The sequence below is a fragment of the Arvicola amphibius genome, chromosome 11 (genome assembly GCF_903992535.2).
Source record: "Arvicola amphibius chromosome 11, mArvAmp1.2, whole genome shotgun sequence".
NCBI classification, from domain to species: domain Eukaryota; kingdom Metazoa; phylum Chordata; class Mammalia; order Rodentia; family Cricetidae; genus Arvicola; species Arvicola amphibius.
Genome location: NC_052057.2, coordinates 98834356 through 98859601, shown reverse-complemented (window position 1 = coordinate 98859601; position 25246 = coordinate 98834356). Strand labels below are relative to the sequence as shown.

Below are 25246 nucleotides of genomic sequence, written 5' to 3'. Positions count from 1 at the left end.
GTGCTCGAGCACACCATGCACAAGTGCATGTGGACACCAGAGGTGCTCGATCCCACGAACTGGAATTGTAGCTGTTAGCTGCCTGACTTGGGTGCTGCAAACCAAACTCTTGGGTCCCCTATGAGAGTAATCTTCACTCTTGACCACTGAGCCGTCTCTCAAACACCACCCTCACCCCATTTTGAGACAGGGTCTTACTCTGCAGCCTCAGATTCATGGCAACCATCCTGCCTCTGCCTCCAGAGTACTGGGATTATAGATGTGAGCCACCACACCTGGCTGAGGGTATTTGCTTACTAAAGAACTCAGTTCGTGGGTCGAGGATGAGTGCTCTGTTGGTAGAGTTCGTGCTAACATACAGAACCGTGAGCTCCGTGCTACATAAACCCAGCATGACTGTGAACACCTAGAATCCTAGCACTTGGAAGTGAAGTTCCAGGTTAGAAGTAAGATCGTTCCTCGGCTAGGTAGGAATTGAGGCTAGCCTGGGCTGCATGAGATCTTCTCAAAAAGGAAAGAAAGGAAGGGAGGAGGAGGAGGGGGGAGGGAGGGAGGGAGGCGGGAGGGTGGAGGATTTTCTTCTTTCTTTCTGAGGCTCCAAAACCCCCAGCAGAAAGAAAGAAAGAAAGATAAGAAAGAACAAGAAAAGAAAGAAAAGGAAAGGAAAAGAAAAAGAAATCACTTCCTGAAGCCAGGACACCTTGGGTTCTGACTATAATTTAAGCATCTGAGGGGATGATTACCACAACTTGAAGTCAGTCTGGGCTACATGAGACCCTCTCTCTCTCAAAAAAAAAAAAAACCTGAAGGAAAAATAAGAATAAGCAAGCAATTAAGTCTGGGAACATTATTCATATTATATACCAAGTGGAAAAACCCCTGTATCAGTAGATAAGTTGCTGTCCAAAGTACTTAGCATACATAGCTGCATACAATACAATCTCACATTGAGATTACAAAGTACAGATGCTGTCATCCCATTTCCCTAAAATTAAAAACAGTTGTACTATAAGGAACAAGTAATTAAGTGGTAAATTTTCAAAGAAAACCAAGTTAGGGAATACCATGAGAACCAAGACACTAGTTCCCTTCTGCAGCAGGGAGTGGCTGTGAAGTCAGGCACCCCAAAGGTTCCTACACTCCAGTGATGGCTCCTGTCATGACCTGGGAGGGCTGGGTCCTGTTTATCTGCTGACTTATTGCCCAAGTGTTTATGTGACTGAACATTTCAAGTCCATGCACTCTGGGGCATGGTTGTTGCATTTTACAGAAACAGATACACATAAGAACAATACCAGGGTAGATACCATTACAAAGTCCTGCAAAGCCTTCAGGGTGGAGATGGCTCTGTGATTAAAAGCACTGGCTGCCCTTCCAGAGGACTCAGGTTCGATTCCCAGCACCCACAAGGCAGTTCACAACTGTCTGTAACTCCAGTTCCAGGGATCTGGCACCCTCCCACAGACATTCATGCAGGCAAAACACAATGCACATAAAAATAAATAATTTTTAAAAAGAGGGACTGAGAGAGGAAGAAAATGAGACCAAAAAAAAAAGTCCTACAAAGCTTTCAAGGAAGCGATTCCTCTAAACTGTTCCGAACTCTTTCAGAAATAGGGAAAGGGGCTACTTACTCCCTCTGGTGTTATGGGAAGTGTGCATAACCTTAATTCCAAAACCACATAAGGACAGACCAAGAAATGCACAGATCAGCTGCCCTCCACAAGAGGACTGAAACCTAACTAGCAAAGATATTCTGCCTGCAAAGGGGGGCACATGTGACCTGGGAGAGTGGCTCAGTTAAGGGAGCACTTGCTTGCCTGCTGTTCCTGGATCTTCAGGTTCAATCCCAGCACCCCAGAAACAGGACATGGTGGCACATGCCTATAATCCCAGCATTTAGAATATGGAGGCAGGAGGCTCAGGCTTCAAAGGTTGCTTAGCACATTCAGGGCCAAGCTGGGATACATGAATGAGAAGGTATTTTTTAAAAACAAAGGAAGGAGGAAGAAAGAAGTTACATCTGCTTTAAGATAGATTTATTTCAAAATCTAAAGGTGGCTTGCTAGGAAAATCATCTAACAGCTGCAAGGGGGCACTTACAATCATCCCCATGGATGCAGAAAGAGCTTGGCTAAGGCTGCGTTTGAGCAGTTTCAGTCAGTGATACACTGTTACTTTGGGAAGGTGGCACATCTCAGGGGAAGCACAAGCCAGATAGCTCTCTCTGCTCACACATCTCCAACAAGCAAGAGACCATAACCCCACCATCCCTTTTCTTTCGTGAGACAGGATCTCCCAGTGTAGACTACACTAGGCCCAAACTTGCAATCCTCCTGCTTCAATCTCCTGAACACTGGGCGTTTCTACTGCTCCCACCCCAGTCTCCTGCCAGGGGCATGCCCCCAGTGACCTCCTATTAGGTCCTACCATCTCAAGACTCCACCACATCCTAGTCACACCTACCGGGGACTTCATCTTCAACACAGACCTTCTGAGAGCCACTCCATACCCAAAGTGTAGACTGGGAACAAAAGGTAATTATGAGCCGGGCAGTGGTGGTGCATGCGTTTAATCCTAGCACTTGGGAGGCAGATGCAGGCGGATCTCTGAGTTCGAGGCCAGCCTGGTCTACAAGAGCTTGTTCAGGACAGGCTCCAAAGCTACAGAGAAACCCTGTCTTGAAAAATGAAAAAGAAAAAATGTGGCTTCCTAGTTATTAACCTGTGCCACAGTGCATTGAGTGCTTGTGTGTGTGTGTGTGTTTATATATGTGTGTGCTTGGAAACAGTTATTGATCTAACCCTTCACCCCCAAATACTACCCATCAATCATACTCTGTAAGAACAGGACCATTTTACAGAACGACTTCCTGGAAATTGAACGAGTTTTGATGGAATGAGAATATGCAGTTCACATTCAAATTCCCCGTTCATTGTCCCAAACCTTACACTGATTTCTACCTGATCTAGACTCCAGTTCAGGACCACGCATTATATTGAATTTTCGTGTCTCCCTGTCATCTTTTAAGGATCTTAAATATTTTGTATTTAAGGAGCGATGGCCGGTGATTTTGTAGATTGTGACAATTTAGATTTGTCAGGCTCTTGCCTCATGATTGGATCACTTGTGTATTTGTGGCAGGAATATTATACACAGTGTTGTTCCCTTCTGGTTCACTGCATTATGGGTCGCCGGTGTATCTTGCCCACCGTTGGGCTGTTAGCCTCGGTAAATAGCGCCAGCATGACACAAGTAAAGGATACAGTCATGAGCGTTCTGTTGAAAAGTAATGGCCCTTGATCGCTGCTGAGATGACTCAGAGGGTAAAGGTGATTGATTGTCATCAAGCCTGGCAACCTAAGTCCAACCAACCCCTGTCCCCCCAAATGGTGGAAGGAGAGAATTGACTCCTGAAAACGTCTCTTGTGTCCACACGTGTGCTATGGCATGTGTCCAGACACGCAAAATGTAAACAGAGTCTGTAGTTGATTGTTTCTTTTTAAAAAAAAATAGCTAAATATAAAACTCAGAATTAAAAAATGAATTACATTTGTACATTCCAGAAATAAGAAATGTCACTAAACATTTCTAGTTGAATAAAACTTGTACACCTAGCCGGGCATGGTGGCACACACCTTTGGTCTCAGCACTCGGGAGGCTGAGGCAGGAGGATCTCTGTGAGTTTCAGATCAGCCTTATCTATACAGTGAGTTCCAGGAGAGCCAGGGCTATATAGTGAAACCCTGTCTCAAACAAACAGACAGACACAAAGTTTGTTTTACGGACACAAAGTTTGTTTTACGTAAACAAGCCAGACTTAGGAGAAAATTACAGAGCACTATTGAAAGACAAAAGATGGCATGAATAACTGGAAACGCATACTAGGTTCATGGATAACCACTCTGTAGCTGAAGATGAGACTTGAACAGATCCACCTGCCTCCCCGTCTCCAGCTCAGGGATTACATAAAGGCCTATTCCCCGGGCCCAGTACATTCCCCTTTCCTAAATACACCCCACAGCACGTTTCTTGCTTAGGACTCTGTGCGGGGGTGGAGGGGAGAGGGGGGGTGTTTACTGCTATGCTGGTTGGTTGTTGGCAGATTTTCATTGACTGAGCGAATTACCTAACCATTGTTCAAGCTGCTAAGCAGCGTGGTGATTCTCGATGGCCGAAGGAAGGGTCCTCCCCCCCCCCCCCCCCACAGAGGTGTGGAGTGCTCAGAGAACAATTCCATACACAGTCTGACCAGACCTGACAGCAGGCTTTGAAAATGAGGAAGCAAAGAAAGAGCCCTGGAGAAGCAGATTGGGCTGTGCGTCGGGCCTTGACTGCCAGGGCGAGACGTGGAAAACTGTGCTCTAGGGAGATGAAGGTTTACAAGCTGGAGAAGAATGAGTCAGAGAGAGATATACCGGTCACTGCGGGAGGAGCTGCTACAGGTCAGAGGGAGAGGGGCCTAGAAGCTCCTCGTTTGCCGCAAGTTTCTCCTGACGCTGGGTACTTCTAAAAGGTTTTGTCCATCAAACGATCTACATTCTTCACTAATTAAGGAATTAATTAGGTCTGGGAGTGTAGCTGGGTAGGAGAATCCACAAGGCCGTGGTTTCGATCCCCAGAGCAGGAAAAAGAAAATAAATTGGTTTACTTCTCCGATTCTAATTTGCATTTACTACTGATGAAAATATCCGCGTGTTCAGGCAATGCATATCAGGTTTGTGTGGTGGATGCTGACAAGGGTTGGGGGGGGGGGGGGCTGCTTCACCCAGGATGGTCCAGGAAGGCATTCTTTAGGAGATGCCCCTAGACAATGGCTTTGATGCTGAAGAACATGTTCAGGCAGAGGCAGAAGCAAGTGCAAGATCCTGAGTGCCTTTGGACTGACTCCGCTGGACCAAGAGTACTGCAGTTCAGTATCACAGCCTTGATAAGGGTGTCCAGGTCACCAGAGAGTATGGAGAGTATGTGTCACCCCACAGACCTCTCCTTGGCCTATTGCACAGACACTCCTCACCACCCCCACTTCCTCCTTCACCCCTGGCCAGTGCTAATCCGTTTTCCATTTCATTACTGTTGGCATTTTAAGGCTGGGTAACTAGGACCGGACAGTCCTGCCACCTTTGCATTTGAATTATTTGGCATTGGGGACTCACACACACTCACACACACACACACACACACACTCACACACACACACACACACACACACACACACACACACACACACACTCTGCCAGGCCATCAGCAAGCACTCCAGTGTAGCCCTGAACTTGGCTGTTTTCACCCAGGCCAGGTTCTCTGGACATCCACTCGTATGCCCACCTGCTGGGAGACTATCGGAAAGGGAAAGGACACCCCCATGAAGACATGGAAGACTTTTCAGAGAAAGTTGCCCTTACCTGTTTTTACGGCAGCTGGGTATATGATCTTGTGCTGTTACGGTCCTCAGAGGATGTATTTATGAGATTTAAAAACAAAGCTTAGCTTAAAATTTGAAGTTTGAAGCTAAATAAGATATATGACCTGGGTTATTTACTTTTCTTAAAAATTTTTTCTCTTGGAAATGAAATCCTGAGGTGTGTTGTTTAAAAGATGAGGAGCAAGCGCCGACACAGGACCCCAGGCATTCTGTCCCTAAGTAAGCAGAGTTCATTGTTTGTTGCTTTTGTTTTGTTTTGTTTTGGGGGGATGTTGAGACAGGTCCCTACATAGCCTTGATTGTTCTGGAACTCGATACGTAGATCAGGCTGGCCTGGAACTCACAGAACTCCTGCTTCTGCCTCCTGAGTGCTGGGATTAAAGGCTTGTGCCACCATGACCAGCTAGCTGTTGCTTTTTTTGGTTTAGTTTGAGCCCTGGCTAACCTGGAACTCTCTGTGTAAACCACACTGGTCTTGTACTTAAGACAGTTTTCCTGCCTCTGCCTCTCAAATGCTGGAAGTACTGGAGTCTACCACCATATCTGGCTTCTTTTTCCTTCCTTCCTTCCTTCCTTTCCCGATCTCTCTTTCTCTCCCCCCTCTTTCTTTCATTTATTGCTTTCAACACCCTTATTTGAGATGCTTCTCCAAAAACACACTTTATCTCTGTAGGCGCTTTTGCTTTATGAGTTTTCTTGAAGTTTCTTGACTCTCAGCCATCAGGAAAGACAAACTAGATCTTTAAGGGGCTTTTCTCTCTTCTCACGTACCCTCAATTTTCCACGTGTGTATTGTCTCAGGTGCTTGTTTTGATGAGGTATTTAACTGTTCACTCACTAAAAGCTATCTAGTAGGAATTAGGGATGAAGCTGATGGAGAGTTCTTCCCTATCAGGCATGAGGCATTCTCTCTCTCCCTCCCTCTCTCTCTCTCTCTCTCTCTCTCTCTCTCTCTCTCTCTCTCTCTCTCTCTCTCTCACACACACACACACACACACACACACACACACACACACACGGTAGTCTAGAAATATTGCCCACACCTGTAATCCCAGCACTTGGGACTCTGAAGCAGAAAGATCAACCTGGATTACATAAAGAGACGCTGTCCCACAACAAAACCAAGCAAACCGTCCGTCTGTTGATTCCAGTTCAGGATGGTTCTGAGTGGAGCTGCCTCTCTGTAATCAGCTCTCTGGGTGAATGCCCAAGACAATTGCTGGATCATAAGCTAGCTGTGAACTTAATGTTCTCAGACACTGCAGGGTAGTTGTGGAAGCACACACCTGTAAATCCAGTACTCCAGAGACTGAGGCAGGAGGATTGCTGAGAGTTTAAGGCCAGTCTGGATCCCATAGCAAGAGCTTAACTTAAAAGCAAACTAAACTTCTCACAACTCTTTCTCTTTCTGATAGGTGGGTGGATGGCTATTGAGACAAGGTCTAGCACTGTAGCCCAGGCTAGTCCAGAACTCACTATATGTCCCATGTGACCTTGAAATGGAGGCAGTCTTCCTGCCTCAACGAGTGCCGGAGTTACAGGTGTGAGCCACCATGACCAGCTACAATCATTTCCCCGGTACAATGTTGCATGAAAGCCACTTACATTGTAAACACACCTTTGTTGGGCATCTGAAATACAAATTTAACTGGATATCCTGCTTTTTCTCTTTTCTCTTTAGGACGGGACCTCCCTGTGTAGCCCAGGCTTGCCTCCAGCTTGTGATCTTCCTTGCCTCAGCCTCCTAAAGACAGATTACAGGTGTGTGGGCTACCACACCTGGCCACATCCAGGTTTTCTGAGCAGGCACTAAAGATAAAGAGACAGGCACCCACCTGTGCCCCGTCCCCTAGAATTCAGCAGCACGGCAGCCCTGTGTATCATAGTGGGTGCAGGGATATTTGTGCAGGCTGGGGCCTCACCCACACTGCTTGGAGGAAGTATTGCCCCTCATCCTGATAGGCTGCCGGCACCCTGTGCACCATAGATGAGAAGCCTGGAGCTGGGTGTGACTAGAAAGCCGCCTGTTCTTTTAAGCCCCTGCAGCTGCAGAGCTTTGGCTGTTCATGCACGGGTTCCTCGCTGGTTACCAAAGGCTGCAGCCAGTTCAGACCCAGAGCCTGGATGAAAAGCAGCCCCAGTGCCCTACCGAACGTTCAGGGGAGAGCCTGGCTTGGGAAATGTCTGACAGTGCCACAGCTTCCTGTATGTACTAGGTGTTACCATAGTACCAGGCTGTCCCAAGCAGAGATTCAAGGCTCATAAAGGGTGCCACCTCAGGCAAGGTGCCTCTCCCCTGTGCCTTGTGCAGTGAGCCTCTGGAGGAAGGCCAGAGGGTGAGTTTCACAACCTACCCTGCAGCCTTGGCAACCAAAGCCTACTGGGGTACGAAGGGGAATGGCAAGGTGTGGGCAGAAACTGCCTGGAGCTTCCAGACAGGAATGGGATGTGCCTCTAGATCTGGGCCTGTGCCTCCCAGGGCACTAGGGATGTGGACTTTGGGTGGGGTATAAAGGAAGAAAGGAGAAAGCAGGAAAAGCCCAGGAGGTAAGTCCTGTGCCATTGCTGCACAGGGACTGGATCAAAGGGGCCCAGGGCCTAAGGGACCAGATGGGTCCCATGACTGTGTTGCACTAGAGGAAATAGGACGGTTCACTGGGTTCTCGGAGGCAGACTGGCCCGTCTTAAGCCACCATAGGTGGTGGTGTGTCTGTCTGTCTGTCTATGTCCATGTGCATATGTGTATGTTTATCTGTGTGCATGTGTCTGTCTTTTTATCTGTGTATTATATATTCATGCATATGTCTGTCTCTGTGTGTCTTTTGTGTGCATGTATGCGAGTATATGCATGTTTGTATATATGTCTGCATATATGCATGTGTGTTTATGTGTGCATGCACATGTATGTGTGCTGTGTATTGGTGTGTGAATGCATATGGGTGTGTGGGTGTGCACACACGCGTGCATGTATGCACATTTGTGTGCATGCTTAATTCTACCCCCACCCCTGGAACAGTATGTTCTCACACTAAGTATATCCTGGGGCCCTGGAACATACCAAGCAACAATTAAAGTTGGGTGTGTTTGGGGTGTAGCCCAGTGGTAGTAAAGGCTGCCTAGCATGTATGACACCCCGGGTTCCTGCCCTTCACCCTACAGAGCTTTAGTTGGATAGTTGATAGCTCGGATGAAGGGAAACAGACTGGTTTGTGAAACATTCCATCCCAGACAAGTTCTCCGTCCATATCCGTACGTTTCCTCCCTCACCCCCACTGCGAGTGAATTTTTTTCCTGCCCCTGTTCTGTAGAGAAAGAAACCCTGGACCTGAGCAGAACTCAGAGGCCCAGCTTGAAGAGTAACAAGTGGTAGGGTTGGAGTGGGGGGTCCAACCCCAGGAAGCAGGAGTCAGATGAACTATATGGCTAATACCACATGACTTCCTCTGCCTTCTCTGCCACCCTTGCCTCCCGTCTTCTCCTTGCACCTGAGGGACGTTTGAAGCTGTTAGCTTACTGTTGTGGCTATGTGCCATGGCCCTGGGCAGCCCTTCCGGTCCCAGGAACTGGGCCTCACCCCCACCCCTTCATTCTGCCTTGTAGGGACTGCAACTTCCTACCCTCTCCACCTGCCTCAGGGCAGCCCCCTGGTGGCTTGTAGGCCTCTTGGTAGCCAGCTCCCGTGGCCAGCCAGGCTTCTCTGGTTTGAGAGTCACCCCTGACTTAAAGCTTGTGTCCCAGTAAACCAGAGGCTTGTCCCTGGCTGAGTGCTGATCTAATTTACAAAAAGGTAGAAATGGCTTCCTGATTATAAATGTCCCTCCCTGACGGACTTTTAGTAGCCCAGACTAAGGTCACCAATGCCTGGGTCTAAAGTGACACAGCCAGCCAGCCCCTGAGGGCTGAGGAGAATGGGCTGATGGCGCTTCTGCTTTGGGGGGTACCAGAAGAGCTCAGCTCCCATGGTCAGCCTAGCCCTGAAGCCACAGGCGCTGAAGGAGGTGAGGGTGTAGTGTCAGCGGGCTCTTGGCAGCTTGCCTAGGGTTAGCCCAAGACCTGTCTGACAATTAGCATTTCCTGAGAAACCTGCAGGGCAGAAATGAGGGCATGGCTCTGAGCCAGAAAACAGAGATAAAGGCCCAGAGCAATCAGGCCTATAGCAAAAGATTCTGTACTGCCATGCCCTTTGACCCAGGAAATGGTACAAGAAAAGGAAAAGAATGTAGGAAGGGGGGTCAGGACACAATTCAGAGAAGACTAGAACTCCTCAGAGCACAGGAAGTCCACTAGAGATTCACTTCAGTTTGTTGGGCAGAGGCCTGGGCTCTAGCCTAGCTGTGTTTCTCTGAGTCCTAATGACTCTGGGAGTGTCCCTCCTCTAGTCTGTGCTTGATTGTGCTGTGATCCGTTGGTGATGCCTGCCACAGGTCAGCGTTAGAAAGCCTGGTCCATGTGCCCACCCTTCCTACTCTCTGAAAATGCTTTGAACTTGTAGGACAAATTTTTTACTAATACTAGAAAGACCATCTTTTCAGAAATATTATAGTTCTGTTGGTATTGTTTAAGACAAGTTCTCATTTCACAGGCCTGGCTGATCTGGTACTTGCTGTGTAGACCAGACAAGGTTCAGCCTAGGGACAGTCCTGCCTCTGCCTCCCAAGTGCTGTGATTACAGAAATAAATGCTATTTGTTTTAATTGTCAAAGATGTGAAAATTTGCTTTAAAAAAATAATGAAGATAGTGTGGTCATATAACCCCAGCATTTACAAAGCTGAGTCAAGGATTAAAAGTACAAAACCAAGCCGGGCAATGGTGGCATGCACTTTAATCCCAGCACTCAGGAGGCAGAGGCAGGTGGATCTCTGTGAGTTCGAGGCCACCCTGGTCTACAGAATGAGTTCAAGGATAGCCAGAGCTGTTACACAGAGAAACCCTATCTTGAAAAGCCAAAATAGAATTAAATGAAAATACAAAACCATCCTTGTCTACATAACAAGTTGAAAGCCAGTCTTGAGCTACAAAAGATCCTATTCAAAAAAAGAAAAGAAATCAATGATATAAAAAGAAGTCTGTGTGTTTTCTTCTGTTTGCTTTTTTTTTTTTTTCTTTGCTTTGAGATACAGACTGCCACAGGTGTAGCTACTCCGGCTGAGCATTTACCTCCGCTCCTCCCTCCCTGTTGTCTCTTCTAACCCTTTGCAGACCTACAAGGAAGAGATGGTTACAGCGCAAGCCTGAGGAAGGGGCTTGCGGAGTGGACGCGGGTACATGACTTGGTTGGCTTTTAATTTTTAAAACCTCACCCTGAAAGCCAGTTGTAGTGGTGCACACCTAAAATGCCTTTTAATCCTATCTCCTGAAAAGTGGGGGTAGGAGAATCAGGAGTTCAAGGCCAGCCTGATCCACACAGCCTGCACGTGATGGGGACTGGGTCACTCAGAGGACAGTGCATGGAATACCATGGAGGCTGGGCAAGGCGCTGGTAGCTAAGACTGGTCCTCTTCCTGGAGGCCGAGCATGTGACCTGCCTGTCCTGTACAGGAGGCTCCCACTTCCCACAACAGAGGCAGAGTCGTTTGACAGAGAGGGGCAGCCTTTTGCCCCGCCTCTCACACATAAGTAACAAACGATGTAGCTCACGTTTGTTGAGTGTGTGTATGCACACTTCTTTATTCCTTGGTGGTGGAGAGGATTAAGCCCAGGGTCCTCAGCATGCTAGGAAGGGACTCTACCTCTGAGTTACAGACCCGACCCTGCTTTCCACTGTAGAATTTGGAGACCCACAAAGTTTCCCAGGCTAGCCTTGAACTTGTCACCTTCCTGCTTCAGCTTCATAGGTAGCCTATATTGCCAGGCTTGACTTAATGTTTGTTTTGTCTGAACCATTTGAGAGTAAGTTACATATATAATACCAATTTCCTTAGCATATTTCTTAAATAAAGCCAATAAATTTAACATTGCAATATTTCATATGAGACAGTGTTTTTCATATGTGTCAAATAATGTCTCTAATGTCTAGAGAGACGGGGGAAAGGGGAGAGAGAGGCACTGTGGCATATGCCTATAATCCCAACACTCTAGAGACTGACGAGAGGATTGCCATGAGTTCAAGGCCAGCCTGGTCTACAAAGAATCCAGGTTAGCTTGAGCTATAGAATGAGACTGTCTCTAAAGAAAAGAATCAAAATGATAAAATAATAATTAGACCAAAAATAATCAAAAAGAGCTAAACATGGTAGAGCAGGCCTGGTCATGCTCACCTACAGTCTCAGCTCCCAGAAGGAAGAGGTAAGGAGGTCCAGAGATCAAGGTCATCCTTTCTGGCTACACTTGGAGCCTGAAACAAAAGCAAAGTCTCATAAACAACATGAACTGGGGCAGAACTGGAGAGACAACTCGGGGGTTAAGAGCACAGACTGTTCTTCCAGAGGACCTGGGTGATACCCAGGATCCACATGATGGCTCACAGTCATCTAAACTCTAGTCCTAAAGGATTCAGTGTCCTTTTCTGGTCTCCCTGGGTACATGGTGCACAGACAGACATGTAGGCAAAACATCCATGCACATAAAATAAATGAAAATTTTAAATAATAATAATAATAAAGACAGAAAGCAAAGGGGAAGGGAGGGAGGGAGCCACCCCCACCCTTGGCACTGGCCTCTCCAAATGCAGTAGTTGGGATTCTGTGTACCAGGTACAGGGCGGGGCTAAACTGCTCACACAGTGACCTGCATCCGAGCATCATCCAAGTGGGATCCCTAGGTAATGCATGTACATAGAAGAGACCCATCTCACTGCCTTGCCAGGCTTTCGATTCCTGGGCCTGAAAGATCCTTCTGCCTCAGCCTCCTCATTTGCTGGGAAACTAGGCACATGCCTCCAGCGCCTAACTAATAACTGGCTTTATGTTTATGTGAGTCTTCTTGATTCGTCTGCCCAGCCTCTCCTGTGCTGATGTACCGTGCTGGTGTACCACCTCACCTGTTGATAAGTAGCTTTCGGCCCGTTTCTCTCACTTAGGATGTTGCTTTAAGGTGCCTTTACAGCATCCCTTTTTCTGGCTGAATAATATCCCACCGCATAACTGTGCTGCACACACGGCGGAATGTGCATTCCGCATGTCGCTCGGTGGGCTCTTGGGCTGCCTCCAGTTTCTGGTTGTCATAGCACTGCTGTGGATGCTGTGGATGAATGAGTCTCGAGTGTTTCCATGTTTTCGTTTCTCTCGGGGATACGTCTAGGAACAGAACGGCTGGATCACATGGTACCTCTTAGCATTTAACTCCTGGGGAACTGCCAGGCCATTTTCAGAAAGGGTTCTGTATACCACATTAGTTCCTGGAGCTGAGCACCTGCTGGGCACTGGGCCAGACCACTGTGAAACTCTCATTATATCCTCCCCTGTACCAAGGAGGACGGGAAGGTTCAGAGAAGTGAAGTGATTCCCCCTAGGGTCACCCAGAGTGTGTGGGAAGGTGTGCTGCCTTGGAGCTGCCCCTTACAGGACCTGCTTACTTGGTGATGACCAACTGACTGAGGAACCAACATCATCCCGCCGGCCTCCTCTCCCATGCCTGTGGCACTGTTTTGCAGACAGGAAAGTTGGACCCTCACTACCCCAAGGTCTGCGGGCACAGAGGGAACGTCTTGGACATCAAGTGGAATCCTTTCAATGACTTTGAGATCGCCTCCTGTTCTGAAGATGCCACGGTGAGTGAGTGCCAGGGCAGTGCCTCTAGGAGAATGCCAGGAGGAAGCGAGCGGCAGGAAAGTTCCCAAGCCATCAGTGTCCAGGGCCCAGCTTTATATCACTGATGGCTTCACAGGGAGGAAGTGAGAGGTGGAGGAGGCGTCACAGGTGTGTGGGGCTTGGGCCCATGATGCCTCTCAACGGGTCTCAGTTTCCCTCCCATAAAATGGGTATACTACTTCTGCCCATCTCAGGAAGACCCCGTGAGACTCATTCTCTGTGACAAGCTGAGAGGAGACCAGGAAATATAAACTCATTTCATGATACAGTGGATGAGTTAAGGAAAGGGGGAGCTTATATGAACATGGCCCCAAGACACCCCAAGAGGCCAAGCCCACCAACTTTCTGTGTTACTGAGGGTGATCTCAAATTCTTAGATTCAAGCGATCCTCCCGTCCCGCCTCCTGGAAAGTTGGGCACATAGCCATCTTTGCTCCACCCATGCAGGAGTGCGTGCCTCATCCCCACGATGCTCACATTTGTTATCCCTCGGACACCTGCTTCAAAAATACAGTGATGGGACTTCAAAGGCCCAGTCATGAACAAATAATTAAAGTATGGGTAGTCCCGAGACCCCGCTCATCAGGTAAAGGGCTTCCCATCAAGACTGACAACTTGAGTTTGATCACCTCGGGCCCATGTGGAAGGTGAGAACTGACTCCCACAAGTTGTCCCCAGACCTCCATATAGACACAGGGGCAAGTATGTGCATTCAATAAACAAAATGTAATCAGATACAGATAAAAAAGCCACGGTCAGCATTTCTTGTGATCCCACTGTATTCTAATCACATCACACTGACCCCTTCACTCGGTCTTCCCAGCGCCCCATTTCTCCCATGGAAAAACCGAGGATTAGAAAGGAGCAGCAACTTGCCCCAAGTTACAGCCCAGGCAGTGGAGCTGGCTTCAAACTGAGGCCAATTCTCTGCCCCCGATTGTGCCACTTCTCTCAAGAGACATGGCCACATATAGCAGAAGCGAGGGACTACTAGAAATGTCAGTGATTCAGGATGCTAAAATAGTCCCTGATTTAACTCAGCACTGCCTGGCGGCTTAGGCCAAAAGGGAAAGAGAAATCATTATGGAAGGAAGCAGACTAGGAGGCAGGAGAAAAAGGCAGAAAACTTAGGGCTGGGTGTGGTGGTACATACCTGCAGCCCTAGCTCTTCGGGTGCTGAGGCAGGAAGATCTCAAGTTCAAGGCCAGCCCAGGGTTGTAAAGCAAGTCTGGCTCAAAGCAGGAAGTTCTACGTAGGAGACTGCTAAGAGACCTAAGAATAAAGGACGGTCGGGCCTGCCTCATGACGCCTGTCCTTTCAGGCCTGCTCTGAAGATGCCCTGAAAGATATTTGGGGGGAGCCAAAATTGGAATGTTTTGTTGCTGTTGTTTAATTGGGGAGGGGGCTGTTTGTTGAGATGGAATTTCACAACGTAACCTAGACTGGCCTCAAACTTACGATCCTCTCACTGTAGACCCCCAGTGCTGGGATCACAAGTGTGTACCACCACACCCTGCCAGATCTTCCTAGAAGGCTCTGGCCTGCTGCTGTCCCTTCTGGATTCTGGGGTATGCTTGGCGGGGGGGAGTGGGAGACAGAATGACAGAGCTTTGAGGCCTAGTCCGTGTCAATGCATCTTTGCGAATTGTTCCCTGCTCTTCCTCCCCAGATAGGGTAGATGCCACCTCCTTCAGGACACACCTCCCTCTCTGTAAATAAGCCCAGAACCTGTCTCCCTCCAGCCCCACATCAGGCTCAGCTCTGTATGTCCTGCAGATGGAGCAGGTAGACTTCATGGCCTGTTATCAAAACCAAAACCAGGAAATAAATGTCCCTGAGCTGCAAGCAAAGCCTCCTGGGAAACCTGCCTGTCTTTAGGATATGATCTGAACACTGACTCGGAGCCTGAGACCCCAGCAGAATGGAAAGAGCATACATGCAACACTTCCCGGGTGCTATGGCCCCTTGCTGCTCTCCCTGGGACTCTTTCCATGATGGAGACTTTCCCTTTACCACTGCAGTCCCTCCTATCCTCAGTCCACCCTACCTGCTGCTCACCTTGGGTCACGAGAATGGTTAAAGTCCCTGGGGCAGGTTTAAGAATGAAGCCTCCCCCAATCAAGATCAGACAGCCCTGCTTGATGAAGGACCCTAAGGAGACTCCAGTTTTCTCTCAATCGGGTAGTAGTGGCAACGGAGACCAACAACGGGATCCTCCTGCCAGGCACTACCTGCTCCACGGCTGAGGACAGCGACATCCCCAAGATGTCCCCCGGCTCACACTCCTGTCCTTGTCTCCCCTCCAGATTAAGATCTGGAACATCCCCAAGCAACTGTTGGCAAGGAACCTCACGACCTACAGGAAGGAGCTGGTGGGTCACGCACGCAGGGTGGGGCTGGTGGAGTGGCACCCCACGGCTGCCAACATCCTCTTCAGCGCTGGCTATGACTACAAGGTGAGTCTGGGGCTCCTCGGCAGAGGAAACCACAGTCTGGCGCTTGTCTCAACTTCCCTGACAGCCCTGTAGACTAGAAAGACTCAGGCAAGGTGCTGGCAGCCTATTGCTTCCACAAGCCTGGGGAAGCATCTCTCCACACCTCTCCACTCTTGTCTCTGCCCTCACAGCCTTGTCCTGGTATATGTCCTTGCCTCCCCTCACTTACTGTTAGATTGAGACCCCCTCCTTCATTTGCTGTGGCCTCATGTTAACTAATTACATCTTGTTGCCAAGTAAATCCCATTTGAGGTTCTAGGTAGACAGGATTAGGACATAATTCAATCCACTGTAGCTTGCCTCAGGGGGCTGGGCTAAGTCCACCAGACACTTTCCCTGCCTCTACCTAGTGCCCCAAAGCCATGGGCCTTGGAGACCCAAACAATTCCCAGCCCTGGAGACTAGGGACCTGATGCAATTCATCTCTGACTTGTATGAGAATGTCTCATGATTCTCCTTGGGTCTTGAACCCCAGACTGCAGACAGAGTGGTTGGTAGGACCATTGCTATGGTTTTTCAACTCTTCCTCTGCTGACTGTATTGGGGTTTACAGAGACACCTCAGGAACCTCTCAGATCCAAAAGAGACAGAAGCTGTTGGAAGGTTCTGGTCAGAAATGCTTGTTTATCTGTTGATGTGAAGGGTGTGTGCGGCTATGTCTCTCTGGGGATGCTACTCACACCTTCGGCTCTGGCTATGGGTTCCTCTGGCATCCCCAGTTATGTACCAGAAAGTGAGATGTGGCCCCCACACGCCAGGTCCTCCCAGCATAATGCTTTCTGGCTCGGAGGTGGGTGGTGGTTTCCTTCTACTACAAGACAGCCTGACTCCCAGCATCCCCTGCTGTGCATACAGCCACAGCCACACCCCTCGCACTCAGTGGCCTGGCTGCCAGCTGCCTCTTCCCTCCTGGGAATACCGTGTTTCTCGCTGATACCTGCTGCTGTGTGGCTGTGGGGGCTGGGTGGCCACTGTGCTCAGTGCCAGCACTCTGCCGAGCAGGTGATGGTGTGGAACCTGGACACAAAGGAGTCTGTGGTTGCAAGCCCCGTGAAGACAATCGCCTGTCACCAAGATGTGATCCTCTCCATGTCCTTCAACACCAACGGCAGCCTGCTGGCCACTACCTGTAAGGACCGCAAGATTCGCGTTGTCGACCCCCGACTAGGGACTGTCCTCCAGGTTGGTGCTGGCCAAGGTTCAGGGGTACTTTAAGGATGGGGTGACAGCATTGTCAGCAGCTGGGTTCAGCCTCTGGAGGCAGCATCCTTAGGTAGCCTCAGCATTGTGGGGGTGGAGAGGATACTGAGATTTGCCATAGTCACTCTACGAATGAGAAAACTAAGGCCAGAGAAAGGAAATGACTCTTTATACTGGTGGGCTGGGAACCATTCTGACTTTAGAGCTGACCACGGTGCCTCAGCTCTGTCCCTGGCAGGGGACAGCAGCCACCTTAGGCCAGCACCTTCTGCTTTGTGAGCCTCTGCTCAGAAGCTGCAATGGACCATTCGTCCTTCTTCACTGGAGCTAAAAAGGACAATGTCCACTGTCCCTCTGCCTCACTCAGGGCTCACTGTACTCCTGGAATCGAGAACGGAGTGAGACAGGGTTTGGTGGCATGTGTTGTAATCCTGAGACAGGAGGAGTGAGGGTTCAAAGCCAGTCTAGGCTACATCTTGGGACCCTGTCTCAAGAAAAAAAAGAGTGTGAGGGGCTGGAGAGATGGCTCAGAGGTTAAGAGCATTGCCTGTTCTTCCAAAGGTCCTGAGTTCAATTCCCAGCAACCACATGGTGGCTCACAACCATCTGTAATGAGGTCTGGTGCCCTCTACTGGCCTGCAGGGATACACACAGACAGAATATTGTATACATAATAATAAATAAATAAATATTTTAAAAAAAAAAGAAAAAAGAGTGTGGAGGGCCAAGGTTTGCCTGACTCTGCTCAGAGGCAGCTCTCAATAGAATGGGGAGATTTCACTTGAAGGAAAGGACCCAGGCCGCCTTCCTAGAAGAGGTGTACCAAGTGACTCCACGGGTGACAAAAGAGACAACCAGGGTTGCATCAGGCGCCAAGCAGGGAGCCAGGAAGCCCACCTATAGCTGTGAGTCCCTCTCCACAGCTCTTCAACAGTGACCACACTTACCCCTCCAGGAAGCCAGCTACAAGGGGCACCGGGCCAACAAAGTGCTGTTCCTGGGAAACCTCAAGAAGCTGCTGTCCACGGGCACATCCCGATGGAACAACCGGCAGATGGCCCTGTGGGACCAGGTGAGTCTCCACCCATCCTCACCACCACCCTGCAAGCTCCGCACAGCCTCCCTTCACTCATCCGGATACGTTCTCATTCAGCCTGGCGCTCACAGTCAGCAGCGGATGGTGGGACTGGGAATGAGTACCAGGGATGGGATAAGTAGTCCATCAGGCCAGCCTAGCCTTGGGCCCCTCATCATTCGGGAAAGAGGTGGGGTCCCAAGAGAGGATCTGGGGAGGGAGTAGAGTAAGGCAGGGGACAGCTGGAGATCAGGTGAGTGTAGTTGTGGCCCCACTGTGGGTGGAAGGTTAGCAGTACTGTTCTGTTAGGTGTTTTGAAGACTGAGAACAAGATGCAGGGCCTCCCACCTGCTAGACAAAAGCAAGGTCTCCTTCATTTGTTAAAATAAGCCGGAAACCAAACTTAGCATGGAGATGAAGGCAGGAGGACCCACAGAGTTCAAGGTCATCTTTTGCTGCATATTAAAGTCCAAGTATGGTGTGTGAAAGCTTGTTTCCTGGAGAGGCTTAGGTATAGGGGCAGTGTGCTAAAAGCCAGCCTCAAAACCATCCCCAAGTTTTCTATTTTAAAAGAGACTTGTAGATGTAGCTCAGTGGTAGGGTATTTTCCTGGTATCATGAAGCCCTGGGTTTGATTTTCAATGCTAGGGGAAAAAAGCCAGATAGAGTAAGTAATTTTTATAATCCCAGGCAGAATTGCTCTGAGTCACGGCTAGCACAGCTAGTGTAGTCTACAGACTGAAGCCCTGTCTCAAAAAAAAAAAAAAAAATTTAAAAGACTTGTTAAAGCCAGGTGCCATTAATCTCAGCACTTGGGAGACAGAGGCGGGCAGATCTCTGTGAGTTTAAGGCCAACCTGGTCAACAAAGCAAGTTCCAGGACAGCCAGGGCTATACAAAGAAACCTTGTCTACAAAACAAAACAAGAAGACTTTTGTTAAAGCAAAATTCTGGCAAAGGCAGAAAGACGGCTTGGAGCTAAGAGCACCTGCCGCTCTCTTGCAGAGGACCAGGATTGGGTTACTAGCACCCATGTGGAGCTCGCCACTGTAACTCCAGTTTCAGAGAGTCTGGTGCCTTCTCCTTGCCTCTCGGGCACTGCACATGGTACCCAGACATACATGCAGGCAAAACACCCATATACATAAAATAAAATAAATCTTTTTATAAAAGGCTGACAAATTGGGGTGGGGCAGTACTGCCTTTGAAATATCATTTCCACCAGAGAATAATTCACAGACTTGAGTCTTGAGAACCAGGACCTCTTTACAAAGCATGTGCATAATACAGAAAAGCAAACTTTCTGTATTATTATCTCATATACCAACACGCACTCTCATGGACACATTCAGAGCCAAGGGCAGCAGATCAAATCTCAGCTCCCCTGGAGACTGCGGGAATGACGTTCCTCATCTCTTGATGGTCTCCCTTCCTTTGCAGGACAACCTTTCTGTGCCCCTCACAGAGGAGGACCTGGATGGCTCCTCGGGTGTGCTGTTTCCCTTCTACGACTCAGACACCAGCATGCTGTACATTGTGGGGAAGGTCAGCCTGGCACGGGGGGAGGCAGAAATAGCCTGAGCTTAGCTCTATGTGTGCTCAGAAAATGACCTAGGGTCCTTGGAGGTGCAGGGTGGATGGAGACAGGCACTAGTGGCTAGCCTCTTCCCTGAGCGAATACCTGCTCCTCCCTTACTAACTCCTTAGCCTGGGCTTTGGTGTGACCCCCCCCCCCACATACCCATCCTAGCTTGTTCTTCCCCAATTCCTGGTCCAGGTGGTAGTTCTCAACAGGGGAATCTTTGGGGTGTTCAGTATCTAGAGCCTCTGTTCCCTGCTCAATATGCCAGTAATGGTACCTCCAAGTGACTCTGTCAATGAGAAATGTCCCCAGTGCTAAGAGCCACAGGATGGTCTCTGACATCCTGACTTTCTCAGTGGTTGTCACGTGGGAATGTTCCCAGGGCTTCTGCACTAGAGGAACATGGGTGGGCTGGGGTTGTTGGTGGTTGGTTGTTAGCCATAGGCCCCCTGGTGTCCCTGTATGGGATGGGTTCATCAGCTGTCCACTCTGAAAGTCAGGGTCTGACTACTCGGTCATGGGGGCCAGTGAAACACTGATGACCCAGCTCTGACCCTCCCGGTTCCCCTCCCCAGGGAGATGGGAACATACGATACTATGAGGTGAGCGTTGAGAAGCCTTACCTGAGCTACCTGACTGAGTTCCGCTCCTACAACCCACAGAAAGGGATCGGTGAGTAGAACTCCCAAGCCATGTATGGCCAGGGCTGGGTCTTGGTATGGGAAGACATCAGACAGGAAGGGGATAGCCAAGGGGTTCTAATGTGTGGGCTGTACCCATCTGTTTCTTGATGCCAGTATCAGCACCCCAGACTGGATGAGTTAGGAGGAGCAAGGCATGTTGGGGCTCTTGGCTCTGGAAGTCTAAGGGGCTGCATCTGGTGGTACCTCCTGTGTCAACAGATCCCTAAAACAGTGCAAGGCATTTGGCAGATGGAGGCAAGAGGGTCAGGGGTTCAAGGCCATCCTCATCTATATAACAAGTTTGAGGTCGTGGCAGGTTTATATGGGACCTTGTGTCAAGTAAACAAAAGGAAGAAAAGAAAAGAAAAAAAAAACCAAAGAACTGGAGTGGCCATATTAGGAGCGTTTAGGAAGCCAGGTACAGAGACACAGGTCTATAATCCAAGGCCTGAGTATTAGGAGCTTATGGCCAGCCTGGATTGTATAACAGCAAGACCCTGCCTCAAAAACCAAAAAGACAAATGAGGCTTGGTGTTGTGGCACACACCTGTAATCTGAGCACTCAAGAGATGAAAGCAGGAGGGTCAGGAGTTCAAGACCATTCCCTGCTACATAGCAAGTTTATTCCATGAGATCTTGTCTCAAAAATAAATAAAGTAAAATACAAAATAAGCTTTTAGGTTCTGGGTCTATGAGGATGGAAGGGGGAACCATTGGGCAGGGTAAACCATCTTCAGGATCCAGATAAAAGAATTCAACCTTGGGACTGTAGAGATGGCTCAGTGGTTAAGAGCACTGGCTTCTCTTCCAGATTCACTTCCCAGCACCCACATGGCAGCTCCCAACTGTCTGTAACTCCAGTTCCAAGGGATCTGGCACCCTCACACAGACATGCATACAGGCAAAACACCGATGCACATAAAATTAAATATTCAAAAAAAATAAGCCTTGAAGGTAGAGGCAGTACCTGGTTATGGAATCCTTTGGTTGTCTCCCAGCTCAGGACAACCCCGCATAGGTGACGTTCAGGAGCTTGGCTGAGGGGAAATGACAGGGGAGGGCAGTCTCTGATCACAGGTGCGCAGTCTGCCTTTGCCTCACCCGCTGGGTCTCAGCTCTAGCCCAGCCAGAATTTCTCATCTCTTCTTGGCCATCTGGCCTCAGGTATCATGCCAAAGAGAGGTCTCGATGTGTCTTCCTGTGAGATCTTCCGCTTCTACAAGCTGATCACAACCAAAAGCCTCATTGAGCCCGTGTCCATGATTGTACCCCGGAGGGTAAGTGTGGTGGGACTACCAGTGGAGGTGTGTGGGGGGTACCAGACCCCAGATGTCAGAAACCCAGATCCCAGGCCCATGCTGGGGGATAATGGCTGAGGGTGGTTCCTGGTTAGTACCACAGCCCTGGATCCTGAAACACTGGATCTTGTCCTGCCTCTGCTCCTAAGCTTCTGTACCCATGGAGCTAGTGCCCTTGTTTTCTGGCTGCTGGGCTCCTCATTCTGCAAGAGGAGAGCCAGACACCAAGGCTCAGCCCTGCCCTCACTGTCCCCACTTCTCCTGCAGTCAGAATCCTACCAAGAGGACATCTACCCACCCACGGCAGCTGCTCAGCCCTCCCTGACAGCCCACGAGTGGCTCAGCGGAATAAACAGAGGTGAGGGGGGAGCAGGCCACTACCTAGGAAAATGGGAGTTCCAGAGGTCCCAAGTAGCTGAGGGGAGAGGCCCTTGTCAACCAGCTCCTGATAATTGCTTAAATAAAATGCCAGGGAAACAGAGGCCTCACCTGCCTTGTTCCTAAACGCCTCCTGGTCAGAGATGTCTGTCACTCCACAGAAAAACTGCCACTGTGACTATCTGGGTGGTTCATCTACAGTCCTCCCCACCCTCACTATTTCCTCCATGGTTATTTTATGGCCCAAGATTCTCTAGGCAACAGACTGCTGTCTGACCCTCCTCTGCCCCGCTCCTGCGCAGGCTCCCTCCACACCTCCACAGTCCCCCCACCACCAGCCAGTCACTTCATGTATCCCCAGAGCATGGGCAGCCTCCTGCTCCAGTGCCACTTACCAGTTATGTGTAACCCTCAAACAGCCCCTGCTCACACAACACACACCCGTCTGCTCTCTGTGTCCGCAAGATTTTCCTGAAGCTGTCAGAAAAATGACTGCGCTTCATAGGTGGCTGAGGACCCTGTGACTGGGTCTCTTCTTACAAAGCAAAGCCAAGGCAGCTCATACCCTAAGATTGTGAGTTCATAGCCACCCAGAACTACAGAGTAAGACCCTGGCTAAGGGGAGCAGGGAGCAGGTAAGCACAAGCTTCATCTGAGGAGCTCAGGGACCCCGAGGCCACTCCAGTATATGTCTATGCTGTGCCAATGTGCTGGCTTCCCTTCCCCACATATGGGCGACACATGTTGCTACCTGATTGCCATGGCACAGGTACATGCCTGTCTACAGTACAGGCCTGCCATGTCCATGCCCCCCCTCCCATCTACTCATGGCCACTCAGCCCTCCTCACAGCCTTCTACATCCCTTTCAGAGCCCATCATGATGTCCCTTCGACCTGGCTCCGAGCCGCTGGAGCCCCAGCCACTGCCTCTAGAGAAGAAACCTTTCTCCAAATCTATGGTCCAAGTTTCACCTGGGCTCTTGGAGCCCATGGCACAACTGGCCACCAATGATGACCGGACACCCCGCTCTCTGCTGGAAGCGAAGACACCAAAGTGGGCCACAGAGCAACGGCTGGAGGAGAAGTCCTGGCTCACCAATGGCACTGATATTTTTGAATGTCCCCCACCAAAGACAGAAAATGAGGTGGGAGGAGAGAGGGGCCTGCAGGATGGGGGAGCGTGGTGGGCTGGGAGGGAAATGAGGGCAGAAGGGCAGCCTGCTGGACCTGACTGCCAGGCCTGGGCCTTAACTCTCTTGGCAAAATGTAGTCACCTCATGGGCTCTGATTAGCAGCCATGTACCAAGATGATGGATGTGCGCACAGTGGTGGGGACAGTCTGTGAGATGCAGAAGATAGGACTTGGTGCCATTATGGCCCTGGCACCGGCACTGTGGAGTTTTGAGGCCTGTTTTTAAGAGCCAGTACATGTTAAGCACCTGCTGTATGCCAGGCTGGTATACTAGTTATTTCCCTACTGTTGTGGACAAAATGCCAATGGAAACAGCTTCAGCCTCAGTTTCCACACCGAGAGAGGAGGTACTAACACTGCCACCCTAAGAGATGTCACAGACATTTTAGGGAAACAACAGAGACCCTCAGGAGGTGCCCCACATCTAATGGCTGTTTGGTGCAGGGGTAGCAATTACAGTAAGGGGTTAGTTTATCATGGTGAGAAAGGCTCAGGGAAGCCAGTCACATGGCATCCACAGTCAGAAGCAGAGAGAGATGAACGCTCACTTCCTCATTCCTATTCAGTTCAAGACCCCAGCCCATGAGATAATGTCACCCACAGTTAGGGTGTGTCTTCTCTCATTTAGCCCATTCTACAAACTCCATGGGTCATTCTAGGTCCTGCCAAGTTGTTAAATATTAACTACCCAACCCGATGGTGGTGAAAACCCAAGTTTTCATACTCAGGCCCAAATACCCTTTGCTCTACCCCTGAGGGATCCTGGAAGGAGAAATGGGACATATTCACACACACACAAAATCTGTTTGAACTTCATTTTTTGGGTAAAGTGAGCAAGGCTTTTGTGTCCGAGCAAAGCAGTGACTGTCCCTCGATAATTTAACCACTCTCAAGTTGAAGTCAGTTGCTGCTTAGCTTTGGTGTTGTTGCCCACCCTGGCCACCCAGATGACCTTGCCCTCTGCTTCCCCAGCTGCTGCACATGTTCTACCGGCAACAGGAGGAGATCCGGAGGCTCCGGGAGCTGTTGATGCAGAGGGAGGTCCAGACCAAGCAGCTGGAACTGGAGATCAAGAACCTGCGGATGGGCTTAGGACAGTTCTGAGCAGAGGTCCCCGCCATCCTTGCCCTCAGGGACACCAAGAGGCTCTGTGGAGAGGTCCAGAACCGAACCATAGGTCCCCCAGGAACAACCACTATTTCTATATTTTACACCAGAAAACAAAACTCCCGGTCACTGAAAGAGATCCCAGTGGGACATGGTGCCACTTTCCTGTTGCCTTCTCACTGCTGTGGTTTCTGCCCTGGCTGGTTTCGATTGCACCCTGCCTTCTGCTGAATTCTGGTTCTAAGGGTTGGGGAGGAGCTATGACCTCCCAGAGGTAGAAAGATCTGGAAGGACTGGGTAGGTAACCTGCCTGTGGTCATAGAGTAGGGAGTGGTTTTGGTCGGTGAACTCATTCTGACAGAGAGTCTCCATCTTCATCAGCCCACTTGGAATATGTGCTTTGACTGATAAATTATCTCTTAGACGCTTGAAAACCACTGAGCTGGCTTACTTACCTGAGGCCCAGAGATAGAGATGCGTAAGATCTGTTTCCTGGCAGGGCTGGACTGAGGTCCTATCCTGGGTCTGTCTGACAGTGTTGTCCTCAGTCCCCACAGTAGGGTCCCCTGGTTTCTGACCTCAGCTATGTCCAGACTTTCCTGGTGACCTTTTACCAAGTACTGCTCTCTCTGGTCTCATTTTCTCCATCTGAACAAGGGGAGAGTTCCAGTGAGCTCTCACCCCCTCTGTGACTTGCCACCAAATCCCTGATTCTGATCACGCCTGTGGGTTGATGACCTGTGCTGCGGGGGCTCGGTCCGAAAGGAATGAGTGGAGATCTGGCCCAATTCTAAACCACAGACAGGTGGCCAAACCCATCCTTCCAGTCATAACCAGCCAGATGAGAGTAGATAGTCCTATAGCTGGGGACACCAACCGTGTCTGTTGACGCCAGGGCCTGCAGCCTCCAGGAGGGCAGACACAGGCTTCCACCCAGGTTATCAAAAGGCCTCTGCGAGGTTGGGGATGTGGAGGGAGGGCAGCACGGGAAGTGGCCAAGCCCTGTGGCCACCCACCAGGAAGGGCTCTGGTTGGCCTGTACCAGGTGAGAAAGTGGGACCAGATA

The 25246-nt window shown here is 49.7% G+C and overlaps 1 protein-coding gene across 2 annotated transcripts in view; it reads left to right on the top strand.

The window, feature by feature from the left end:
• The window catches only part of Coro2a (coronin 2A), a 28916-nt gene extending 4739 nt beyond the window's left edge, over nt 1-24177 (top strand). For both annotated transcript variants that reach the window (XM_038348089.1, XM_038348090.1), the window contains 10 exons: nt 13015-13131; nt 15478-15627; nt 16669-16848; nt 17822-17938; nt 19381-19485; nt 20098-20194; nt 21370-21482; nt 21771-21861; nt 22752-23026; nt 24046-24177. In XM_038348089.1, coding sequence (XP_038204017.1) covers nt 13015-13131; nt 15478-15627; nt 16669-16848; nt 17822-17938; nt 19381-19485; nt 20098-20194; nt 21370-21482; nt 21771-21861; nt 22752-23026; nt 24046-24177 — 1377 coding nt within the window. The remainder of the gene's footprint in view (nt 1-13014; nt 13132-15477; nt 15628-16668; nt 16849-17821; nt 17939-19380; nt 19486-20097; nt 20195-21369; nt 21483-21770; nt 21862-22751; nt 23027-24045) is intronic.
• The last annotated feature ends 1069 nt before the right edge of the window (nt 24178-25246 follow it).